This window comes from Bos indicus, chromosome 26 (genome assembly GCF_029378745.1).
Source record: "Bos indicus isolate NIAB-ARS_2022 breed Sahiwal x Tharparkar chromosome 26, NIAB-ARS_B.indTharparkar_mat_pri_1.0, whole genome shotgun sequence".
Lineage (NCBI taxonomy): Eukaryota > Metazoa > Chordata > Mammalia > Artiodactyla > Bovidae > Bos > Bos indicus.
This window is the reverse complement of record NC_091785.1, coordinates 19,066,158-19,077,680: the sequence shown is the minus strand read 5'-3', so window position 1 is coordinate 19,077,680 and position 11,523 is coordinate 19,066,158. Positions and strand designations below refer to the sequence as shown.

Below are 11,523 nucleotides of genomic sequence, written 5' to 3'. Positions count from 1 at the left end.
AGCATTTTTTTTTTTTGAAACGCTGTTGTTGTTCAGTCACTCGGTCTTGTCTGACTCTTTGCCACCCCATGGACTGCAGCACGCCAGGCTTCCCTGTCCTTCACCATCTCCTGGAGCTTGATCAAACTCATATCCATCAAGTCGGTGATGCCATCCAACCATCTCACCCTCTGCCATCCCCTTCTCCTCCTGCCTTCAATCTTTCCCAGCATCAGGATCTTTTCCAATGAGTCAGCCTTTTGCATCAGGTGGCCGAAGTATTCGAGCTTCAGCTTCAGCATCACTCCTTCCAGTGATATCCAGGGTTGATTTCCTTTAAGATTGACTGGTTAGATCTCCTTGCATTCCAAGGGATTCTCAAGAGTCTTCTCCAACACCACAGTTTAAAAGCATCAATTCGTCAGTGCTCAGACTTCTTTATGGTCCAGCTCTCATATCCATACATGACTACTGGAAAAACAATAGCTTTGATTAGACGGACCTTTGTTGGAAAAGTAATATCTCTGCTTTTTAATATGCTGTCGGTCTAGGTTTTTGAAACATAAACATGTTTCATTAGAATAAATTAATCAACAAACTGTGTGTTCACTCTATGCCCAGTTTCACACTGGGTTCTATGTGGTAGCCGAGCACAAGGTACAAACTTTGGACTTAAAGGAGTTTCCATTCTGAGAGGAAGGCTAAGCTTTCTGGGTAAGAAGCAATTAGAGAGAACACAGGACAATGTGCACAATAGAGTGCTAAGACGTTGCAGACCTGCAGGAGGGCTGACAAGGCAAAGCTCCAACATAGGCCAGAGCACTTTTGGAAGGTGGTGTGGGAGGTGAGACTTAATTTGGGTGCCAAAAGATGAGAAAACATTTTAGGCAAGTGTCCCAGGTAAGCAAGGGCAAAATCTAAAGGGACAGTACAGAGAGAGTCGACGTGTTGGGAGGAGACTGAAAAAGCTGGATAGGCGTAAGGAGCATGTTGAAGACATGTGTGTATGTGTTTGTCTGCTCAGGCTGCCATAACAATAAACCACAGATCAGGTGGCTTAAACAACTGAATTTCATTTTCTTGCAGTAGGAGGCTGGAAGTCCCAGATTGAGGCACCAGCAGGTCTGGTTTCTTCTCAGACCTCCCTCCTTAGCTTGCAAATAGCCACCTTGGTCTGTGTCCTAAAATGACCTTTCTTCTGTGCATGCCCCGAGGGTAGTGTCTTTCTTTTCTTTTAAGGCCACCAATCCTAAGGATTAGGGTCCCACCCTTTGGACCTCATTTAACCTTAACTATCTCTTTAGAGGCCCTATCTCCAAACACAGTCACAGTGGAAGTTAAGTCTTCAACAGATGAATTTGAAGGGGACACAATTCAGTCCGTAAACGTGCATGTGCCCTGAGAAAGCAGGATGTGTCTGGGAAATTTGTGAGGGCAAGATGTCTACAGTGAGTCAGGCAGGGCAGGGCTGAAGCTTCAAGTGGACAGAGACATGAAATGACTGAATAGACAAGGAGGACATTAGTAGAATTAGAAATGAAAGGAGCAGAATGGCCCACTGGTTGAACCTTCACAGGTTTAAGTGCAGAAACGAAATGCATCACCTAGAGAACTTCCTGGAGAGACTGTCTCGGTCATTTCCTTCATTTCTCTGTCCCTCCCCTGCACTTCTGGTCCACTGAACCCTTATGTGGCTAGCTGCAGGAAAGCATGAGGTAGAGCTGTTTTGTGCACAAAGCCTATTCACATCTGGATGGCTAATATCTGATAATTACTGCATTGGTTACAAAATCTGGTGGGTTTAGGCGAGGGGAGGCTCCACATCTGGGGCTGCTGTTCACAGCTTCACCAGCAAAGAGAGAGGTGAGAACAAAACCCAGCAAAGGTGTGTTCAGAAGCTTGGGATTGAGTGAAACTGGTTAATTACCAGTCACTTGCTGTCTCCCAGAGTTGCAGTTTCTGGCTAAGGAAGGCTCACAGATCAGACAGAACATGACAACCTGCAACTTATTTCTACACTGAAAGGGTGGCGGGGACCGAGATGCAGAGACAAGTGTGGAGCCGGGGCCATCACCACGTGACTCAGATGCCCTCAAAATAGGGTGGTGGCATGAGGCAGCAGGGCACAGAGTTCCCAACACTCCTTGTGGAGAGGACTGGGGATCACGGGTACCCACGGGGCAAAAGTCTATTTGCTCTTTGGCAAAGGTTCCGAATCTGCTTTTAAGGATCCATGAACGCCCTAGCATTGCATGTTAACATGTATGTATGTGATCGAGCATTTTTCTGAGACACAGACTCATTCCATTAATCATACTCTTGAAAGATTCAAGAGTTCTGTGATTCCCCAAGAGGAAGGTGATTATAAACCACTATCCTAGACCCCTAGAGAAACAGGATGTTGACACTGGGCAGAGCCCCAAGAGAGTCCCTAATGATCCTGAAATTATACTTAAGGTGTGTGTGTGTAAATGTGTATGCTTTTCTAGAGAAAGGATTCAATGGTTTTCATCAGATTCTCAAAAGCACCCACCACCCTCAACAAGTTAAGAAACTGAACTAGATCCGGGACCCTCAGAGCTAGAAAGATTGCCTATCCTTTGCTATTTCTTTCCACAGGAGGGTCACAGCCTCCTGAAAGCAGGGCCCAAAGTAGCCTCTGAAGGTTCTGCTCAAAATCTGGGGACACCTGGGTCTGGGGCTGGGGGGACCTTCTAGGAAAGAAGACATTTGACATTTGGAGTCAAGGGCCCAGAAGGCAGGGTGATGGTCATAAAGGCATCAATAGACGAGAAAACAGTCCTAGCTCCCTCCTCCTCAGATGGCTTATTTCCAGGTCTTTCTCTTCCCAAGTCTGGTCCCCCAGCTCTCAGAAACCCAAAGTCCATATTCGGTTCAAGGTGCATTCAGTAAATCCTTACTAGGTAAATCCTTCCTGGCACCTATTAGGTGTCAGGCTCTATTCTAGGCGCCTGACTTCAGGTCTCTTTCCAGTCCCGCACGCGAGGACTTTGCGCACTGCCGATCAAGGGCGTTCTTCCCAAGCTTAGCCCCCACTACACCCGGTCCTGAGAGGCTCAGACTACCCTGCCCACCCAAGTGGGCTGGGGTTTGATGAGTGGGGAAGCAGTACCTGTGAGCAAAGCGGTGAGGGAAGCTGGAAGAACGCACTTGACCAGAGCAGGTGGGCCGGGCGCAGCCCTGGCCCGGGGGTGGGGGCGGGGGCTAGGCGGGATGGGATGGGGACACCGCCAGCGGGGCCAGCGGGAAGGCGGAGAACTGAGGAGGAGGGGCGAGATGCTCCCCACGGCCGCCTCCGCCGCGCCTCATCTCGGGGCTGTGCTCGCCCGCTCCCCGCCTTCTGAGGCCGTCGCGAAGCTCCGCTCTCCATACTGAGCAGTCCCTGGGAGGCGCTCGGACACGTCCCCAGGCCGGATAAAGATCGGCTCCGCGTTCGCTCCGCAGCGCAAAATCTCGCCATCAGCGCTGCTCGCGCTGCCGCTCCGGCCCGGCCCGGCGACGCCAGATCGCTATCTGGGGAATCGGGAAGGCACGCCACTGCCCCTGCCGCCACCCTCGACCCTGCGCACAGGGGTGGCCGCGGGGCCCTGGGACTCACTGCCCTCCCCTCCCCCCTGCCTTCCTTCCCGGCGCTTCCTCCCTGGGGACCCCTGCTTCCCGCCGGCCCCGGGCCCCCAGCGCCCCCCCAGACGCCCTCGCCCCCATCGCCAGGCCCGGCTGCCTCCTGAAGGTTACGCGACGCAGCGGCGAGGCGCGGGGGGCACCCGCCCTAGCCGCCGCCTGCGCCGCCGCCCACCCCAGCGCCCGCCGCGCCGCGCCCGGCCGGCCCGGCTGCCGGCGGCTGCCACCGCAATCCTGGCTCCTAAATCAGCGCGGGGAGGCGCCCCTCCCCCTACCCGGCTCCCGGGGCTTTCCGGACCGCGATTGGCCGCGCCACCCCCGGCCCCCAGTTCCAGCTGCAGCGCCATTGGCTGCGGGTCTCCGCCAGCCTTTACATAAGCCCCGGCGCGCTCGAGTGGAGTTGTATAAAGCGAGCGAGCGGCGTCGGGGCGGGAGGCTCGAGGCCAGCCCGGGACCGGGGGTCCGAGCTGGAAGGCAGCGGCGGCGGCGGCGGCAGAGGCGGCAGCGAGCTCCGGCTCTCCGACGCCCCCAGGCGGCGGGGCTGAGAGAGCCCGAGGATGGCTGCGAGCGCGGACCCCGGGGTGAGTACCCGCTTCAGTGACCCCAACCCCTCAGGCAGAGAAAGTTTCTCCCGCCCTTTGCTCCCTCCCGATCCTCCCGCAGGGTTGGCGGGGATGGTGGCTGAGAACACCGAGACCGCTAAGGCGGCGGCGGCGGCGGCGGCTTGGTTTCCAACTTGCCAAGAGGCTCAGGACTCGACTGGCGCGCAGAGCCTCCCGCGGGCTGTGGGGAGAGGCGGGCGCCGGGCCGGAGGTGGAGGAGAGGTGGGAGCGGAGGTGTGGGGGCTACAGCTCTCACAGCTGGCAGAGAAAGTGTTGGGGGCGCCCTGGAGGTCAGCTGTTTGGGGAGGGGGCGGTGGAGCTGGGAGGGGGCGGAGCAGGTGAGGAGGGATGTACGTGGGGTATTGGGGAGTCACCCAGCGAACCAGGCTCAGCTCCGGGCCGGGGAAGCTGCTGGCCTCGGCCAGCTGCCTATGCTTCCAGGGTGGGGAAAAGCCCTGGGGAAAGCTAGCGCTTTTCACCCCCGGGAAACCGAGCTCCTGGGCACAGCGCTGGGTGGCAGAGAGCTCCGAGAGCCAGCTCCGCGCGGCTTAGCTGTCAGCTGCTTTTGCTGGACCGAGGTGTGGTCTGCTTGCTTTCATCCAATCTTAGACAAACCAGCTTCAGGCATTCCAGGGGGACCGGGGGTCCTCCTCGGCCCAGGGAGGGGGTGGGGGGGGGAGGCACATGGAGGCTTTGATGGGGCAGGAGGCCGAGCTTGGGGGCATGCCCAGCAATGCAGCGCGCTTTTTCGCAGCATAGTAGTTGAGAGTCTTGGTTAGTCCCGTTTCTGCAGAAACCAACTCAAGAATCCAAAGTCATCCCAGCCCTGGATAGGAGCCTACCAGAGTGGCGGTGAAATGTGCCTGGGGTTGGTGTGGGAGGGTCACTTTTTTCCCTCGGGGAATGACTAATGAATATTGCTGCTGGTGGTGCTATGGGGGTACACCTAGTGTGGCTATTCTGTGTCCCAGGAGGTGCTTCAGCTCTCTAGGCAAGACATTTTCTTCAGTCACACTTGGAGTGTCTTCTGGGATGGGTGCAGGACTTCCCAAGTGAAGCCAGGTGAAAAAGGAAAGGAAGCAGGTTCCAGCGATAGGGAATAAGTCTGTAGTGCTGTCTTGAATCAGGGGAGAACTCTAGTGGGAAGAGAACGCTACAGGAGGGAGATTTTTTTGACCCTGATGACTTGGGCTGCAGCTACCCAAGACTGAATTGGAGCAAATTCAGAGTCACCCTGTACCTCTCTCTCAGCCACAAGGGAGGGGAGATGGAGAATGGAAAAGTGGGAATATGGCGGTTGTTCCAATATGGCCCTTGAGGAAGCATTTGCTCTCCATCTGACTTAAGAACATGTTATTGGCAGCAGGTCCTAAAGTCCATTTAAGAGGCAACAAAGGGAGTTTAAGGTCTAGATGCTGGCACAGTGGGCCACAAATAGAATATTCTGGTTTACATTTGGTACTAATGGTCTCTGGAGAAGGTCAAAAGTAGGCGGTCAGCCTGGAGATCTTTTAGCAGGGCTCTGGATTCATACCCCCAAACCTAGCTCCGTCCTCTGCCCACAGTCAACATTTTTCTTCTGCATTTCCCCAGACCTTCTCGCCACTGGGGATTTGTACAGCGAAATACCTGCTTGTTGCTCTTTCTTCTCTTTTCTCCATCTGGGCTGCACCTGCTATTCCGAACCCTGATGTTTATTACTCTGCACCTTGATGTTTGGTTAACATGTACTATCACAGCACAGTAGTGCCCTATGAATGTGTGGGCCAACGGTCTATGTAATTCTAGAAAGTGAAATATATTCTTAAGCGAGCAGGACTGCAGACCAGGAAGGCAGGCCTATTAAACAGCTTGTGACAGACCTGTTCTCAATCTTGCAGCCTGCTTAGGCAATGGAAGCTGCCCAGCAAGCTCCTTGGTGCCCAGTAGGGGGCGCCAAAGGCACCCAGCTCAGGACCACTGACTTACTCATTTCTTGCCCTTCACTGGCCATAGTAACTTAATGCTTTAAGCAAGCTCAGGCCTTTAACCGTCACCTTCTTGATTGGAACCCTTCTACCACGTACTTCCTGGACTTCAGGTGGTCCTGTGATCTCAGGTGCAAGGAGATAGATACAAGTGCAGCATTCCAAGGAAATAGAGCTGGTACCCAGCCCCACCTGCTCTCTGAAATTATCCTTTGTGCTTGGTGCTGGTGCGGTCTTTGAGCTTGTTCAGTATTCATAGAGCCCCAGAATATTAGAGCTAGAAGAAAGGGACCTTGAAGAGCACCTACTCCAAAGCCATCCCATGAGCACACAACTTACAGATGGGAAAACTGAAGCCCAGTCAAGGCAAGCATCTTGCCCAGAGTCACATGGCTGGTGGAAGAGATAGGACTGGGTCCTAGGATTTCCACTCTGCTACTGAGAACTCTCTCTGCTCCCATGACCTGCTTCCTCTTTACTATGGAGATTGATGTGTGTTCTGCACAGTTGTTGATATTGTGTAGTCGCTAAGTTGTCTCCAGCTTTTTTGCAGCCTCGCAGACTGCATATAGCCTGCCAGCCTCTCCTGTCCATGGGATTTCCCAGGGAAAAATACGTGTTCATAATTGCTGACTGAACCGACATTGGTAAATTAATACATCTAATAGCTTGGGGAAAATTTCCTCTGAATCTGTTATACAGACTGAGGAGGCAAGGAATAGATAAAGCTCTTGTAATGTACATGTACGGGTAATAGAAATTTCTAGTTATTCTTTCCCCTTCCTCCATTATCTTGTCTTGTTATTCCAAGCGGTCATGTAGGGAAAAACAATGCAACTCCAGGTTTCTCTCCATGCACTTAGGAATCAGAAGTGCCCAGCCCCTCGAGATGATCTTGGAACCCAAGCCTAGGGCTCTTCCTTCTGCTCAGGAATGCTGGAGTAGGGTCTCTGTCCCATAGTCACACCACACCAGTAGTTGGATCCTGGGTGAAGCGAAGCATTTCCAACCAGTATTTGCCCATTTCCCCATCCTTGCGGCTCCCAGCTCAAGGTCAGAGTGCTGGGATGTTCTATTTTTGCAAAATCCTCATGTGAGGGTTTCTTGGGTGACCTGGAAGATACTACCATTTCCATTGCCCTTTTTCTGTTCTGAGTCTGGCTGTCGACATCTGAGCTGGGCCCTGGGAAGGAGGTTTGCTGAGTGGCCTACGGGCTGGCCCCCTCCTCCGGTGTCCTCTCCTCACCCTGCTCCTTTGCACTGTGCTTGGAGTTTCCCCCAGAGTATCTGCAGACTTGGCAGTGACCCTCAGGAGGAACCAGTGCTGCCGAGCCAGAACTCCGAGAGGCAGATCCGCTTCTGTCCCTAAGGCTCACCCAAGGGATGCTTGTTGCCAGGGAAGGTGCTTGAGTTTTCTCATCTCCTTCAGGCTCTCAGACAAGTTGTGTCTTTGTCTTCAGGTAGGGGAGGCGGGTGGTAGGATAATGTGGACCACAGAGCCACAGTCCCTTCCTTGAAAGCAGGGTTCTGAGAGCCTGGACTAGGGATTTGTGCCTGCTCCCAGCTCTGTCTGAAGAGTTGTGCCTGCATTCCCAAGGCTTGGATTTTTCTTGGATAAAGCCAGAGGAGTATAATTACATAAAACACAGTGATAGCATGGGATCTCTAGATTTTTGTTTGAATGTGGAAGCGGCGTCAGACATTGAGGAAACAAGAAGTTGCCTCTTACATGAGTCCCACTATAACCTGCTATAACCTGACCCTTATAACCTGCTCTTGCTGGGAAGGCAGCTCAGTAGTGGGAAGGATGCAGGCTTAGAATGTGACTCACCGCTTCCTGTTTAGGAACCTTGGACAAACTGCTTAACCTCTGCATACCTCAGTTTCCTCCTCTGCAAAATGGTAAGGCTGGCAGGCCGTGATGAGGGTAAGATAGTGAGCATCAAGGAAGATAGTCTTTAACATGGCTCTGCCTTTGGTGAGATGTAAAGAAGAATAGATGGGAGGGGATAATATTACGGGGTCACTGGGGACTGCGCTGGGTCTTCCTTTTCCCTGTGAAAGAGACCAAACGTCCAGGTCTGCCCGTCAGCCTCTGCTCGCAGCAACATCTGGGCTGTGGACAAGACCTTCTTGACAGAGCTGCTATCTTCCTTCCCCCACACTGGGGCTTTCATTTGGGGGTTCTGCCATACTTGGGGAAAAGAAATTTTACAGGTCCCAGGATAATTCTGAGTGTGATGGAAGGCCCTGAGCTATTGATTCTAGGAAGGATCTTTGTGCTAGGAGAAGGCTTCCTCGGAGCTCAGTGATTTAAGAGTGCTGACAAACCCGTGCTCACCGGGCCTCCTGCAGGCTGCAGATACAGGCTTCTGGGCCAGCCAGGGTTCTACGAGGGATTTCTGGGGAGCCTGACTGGTTGCTTAGGGGACATAAACTTGTGAACTCTCCTTAGGAGAAAGCATGAAGTCAATTGGTTCATTATCACACTAGACACCCCCGGACCATGGAGGGCACTTAAGAAATGAGAAGCTAGCAAAGGACAAGGAGGTTGTGTTTGAAAAGTCTATGGAAAGGTGTGAAGGGGTTGGAGAAAAAGACCTTTCTCCACTGAACCACATGATCTTGACCTTACTGATGTCCTTGGGCAGTGAGCGGAGGGGTTACTGTGCCCATGTGGCAATGTCTGTAGACATTTTTGATTGTGACGGCTGGATCGGGGGTACTGTTGGCATCTAGGGGGTGGAGGCCAGGGATGATGTCAACCATCTTACAGTGCACAGGACAGGCCCCGACAAAGAACTGTCTGGCCTAAAAAAGTCACTAGTGCCAAGTGGAGAAACCCTGGACCACAGCATCACAGCATGGACTCAGAGCATGTTAGAGGTGGAGGGATTTTAGCAGTATTCTCACCCAGCCCTCCCACTTCACCGCTGAGGACCCTGAGGTCCAGAAGTGAAGAGACCAACCAGAATCATGCAGCAAGTGAGTGGCAAAGCTCCTCTGCACCTCAGATCTGCTGTCTCCTAAGAGTGACTTCCCCAGACTCTCCCCAGAGTTGTTGTGAAGGTTCAGTGTGAGCTGTGAAAACACTTAGAAAATTCTAAAGAGGTTATTATTAATATTGTTATTATTAAGAACTGGGGAGTTTGGAAAGCTCTATTTCTGGCTATGCCACTGACTCATGGTACAAGTTTGGTGCATCATTCCCCTGCCCCCTAGGCCTCTTGTGTGAGGGCCTGTGGGGTTGGGGGGGGGGGGGGCGGGCGATGGTCTCAGCAAATGACAATTTCATCATGATCAATATCTTCAAAGAAAAGTCCAAAGATCTGCCCCTCAAAAAGCCTAGACACTTTAAAAGAAGATAAAAATTTTCCTTGAAAGAAATCATGTTGACTTCGTAAGAAGAAAAACGTTTGCTTCTTGGAAAAACTCCAGTCCCCGGGCCCTGTGAATTGGTTCCAGCCCAGGAAATCTGATCAACATCCGGAGGAGAAGCTGAGAGCTCCCCAACTGACAAGCGGGCTGGATTTGTCCCCACTCCCTCCAAGACTTCGCCACCCTTTCCTGCTCAGCCCTCTTGGCACAGGGAAGCTCTGCAAGGAACTTGAAGGAGGGGTGGGCAGGTATGTCATTAATTAGTAAAACCTCGTTTACTTAACAGACATATTCTTAAAGATCTCTTCCAAGGGACATTTTGACATATTACTTTAATTAGCCATAGAAGAATTGAGAGTGCCGAGAGTATAAAATGACCCTTCCTGTGGTTTCCAGTTACTCTTATCTTTGTTTGCACCCAACAAGTACAGTGACAAGGTCACGGGAGTCATTGCAGAGCTAAGAGGTCCTGTTGACTGAGGAAGGGACTGCAGGGACTTCTTCCCTCCTTTACTGCCGCTCCATCTACCTGGAGAGCCTCCCCACTTCGGGAGACTTGCATTGGCATCCCTACCCTCCTTGGGGATAGGCAACATGCCCAGGAACCTGATTCCCTGCCTGGATGGACAGAGGAGCCTTGCAGGGTTCCTGGGAGCAGCCTCAGCTGGTGTTTCTCACAGAAGGCCTGGCCCTGCCCTTGCCTTCCCTGCACTCACGATTGGAGGTAGGAAGTCCCTAGAGGCTCTCCTTAGAGTAGGGTTCTCCAAACATGGAGCCATGGACTGATACAGTCTGCAGCCTGTTAGGAACCGGGCTGCACAGCTGGAGATGAACGACAGGCATTCGAGTGAAGCTTCATCTGCGGCTCCCCATTGCTCCCATTACTGCTTGAACCTTCTCTCCCTCCGCCACTTGTCCATGGAAGAACTGTCTTCCGCAAAACCTGTCGCTGGTACCAAGAAGGTTGGGAACCTCTGCCTTAGAGGACCAAAGCTACACCATTCCCTGGCCAAATTGGGAGGGTGGACACACACACAGACCTCACCCAGTTCCTGCAGTGAACGTGGTGCGCGTCCTGCAAGTCCAGGGCAGGCCAGCCTCCGGAGGTCAGTCCATGTAATGAGACTTGGTGAGCACAAGGGCCCTTTCTCTCGCTTTGCCCCAGGGATGTCATGTTCCCTTGTGCCCTGGTCTCTAAGAACAGACTTTCTTGGAATGGCAATCATGTACCAGTCATCTGAGAAGCTATGTATATCCAAAGAGCCTTTTGCAGGCAGGGAAAGGAGAGTCCCGGAGAAGGAGAAAAGCTGCCTTGCAAGCAGCGGGGGCTGAGACACCATGTCTTTTGTTCTCAAATGCAAATCTAGTGCCTAGCATAGCATTTTGGAGAAGGCAATGGCACCCCACTCCAGTACTCTTGCCTGGAAAATCCCATGGATGGAGGAGCCTGGTAGGCTGCAGTCCATGGGGTCAAGAAGAGTCGGACACAACTGAGTGACTTCACTTTCACTTTTCATTTTCATGCATTGGAGAAGGAAATGGCAACCCACTCCAGTGTTCTTGCCTGGAGAATCCCAGGGATGGGGGAGCCTGGTGGGCTGCCGTCTATGGGGTCGCACAGAGTCAGACACGACTGAAGCAACGCAGCAGCAGCAGCAGCATAGCATTTGGCAGGGGGAGGGGCTCCACAGGTGCTCGGTGGGTGAACTAATGAATGTGTGGATGTAGGAGGCCAGTCTGGAGTAGAGTTGGCCCTTAGTATTAAAGTGAATCTCCAGTCCAGCTTTCTTTCTGGCTCCTTCTTCCCAGAGCTGGCATTTGCCCCAGGGCTCTGTAAACCCACAAAGGTCCTACTGATCAAGCAAGGTCTGAAAGTGAAAGTTGAAGTCATAGCCCTATGGACTATAGCTTGCCATGCCCCTCTATCCATGGAATTCTCCAGGCAAAAATGCTGG

At 52.7% G+C, this 11,523-nt stretch overlaps 1 protein-coding gene across 3 annotated transcripts in view; it reads left to right on the top strand.

Moving 5' to 3' along the window:
- The first annotated feature begins 3,880 nt into the window (after positions 1 to 3,880).
- The window catches only part of CRTAC1 (cartilage acidic protein 1), a 151,938-nt gene continuing 144,295 nt past the window's right edge, over positions 3,881 to 11,523 (top strand). For 2 of the 3 annotated variants that reach the window (XM_070780608.1, XM_070780607.1), the window contains exon 1: positions 3,881 to 4,202. In XM_070780608.1, coding sequence (XP_070636709.1) covers positions 4,179 to 4,202 — 24 coding nt within the window. In that variant the 5' untranslated portion in view covers positions 3,881 to 4,178. The remainder of the gene's footprint in view (positions 4,203 to 11,523) is intronic. The other variant, XM_070780609.1, reaches the window with a different exon arrangement.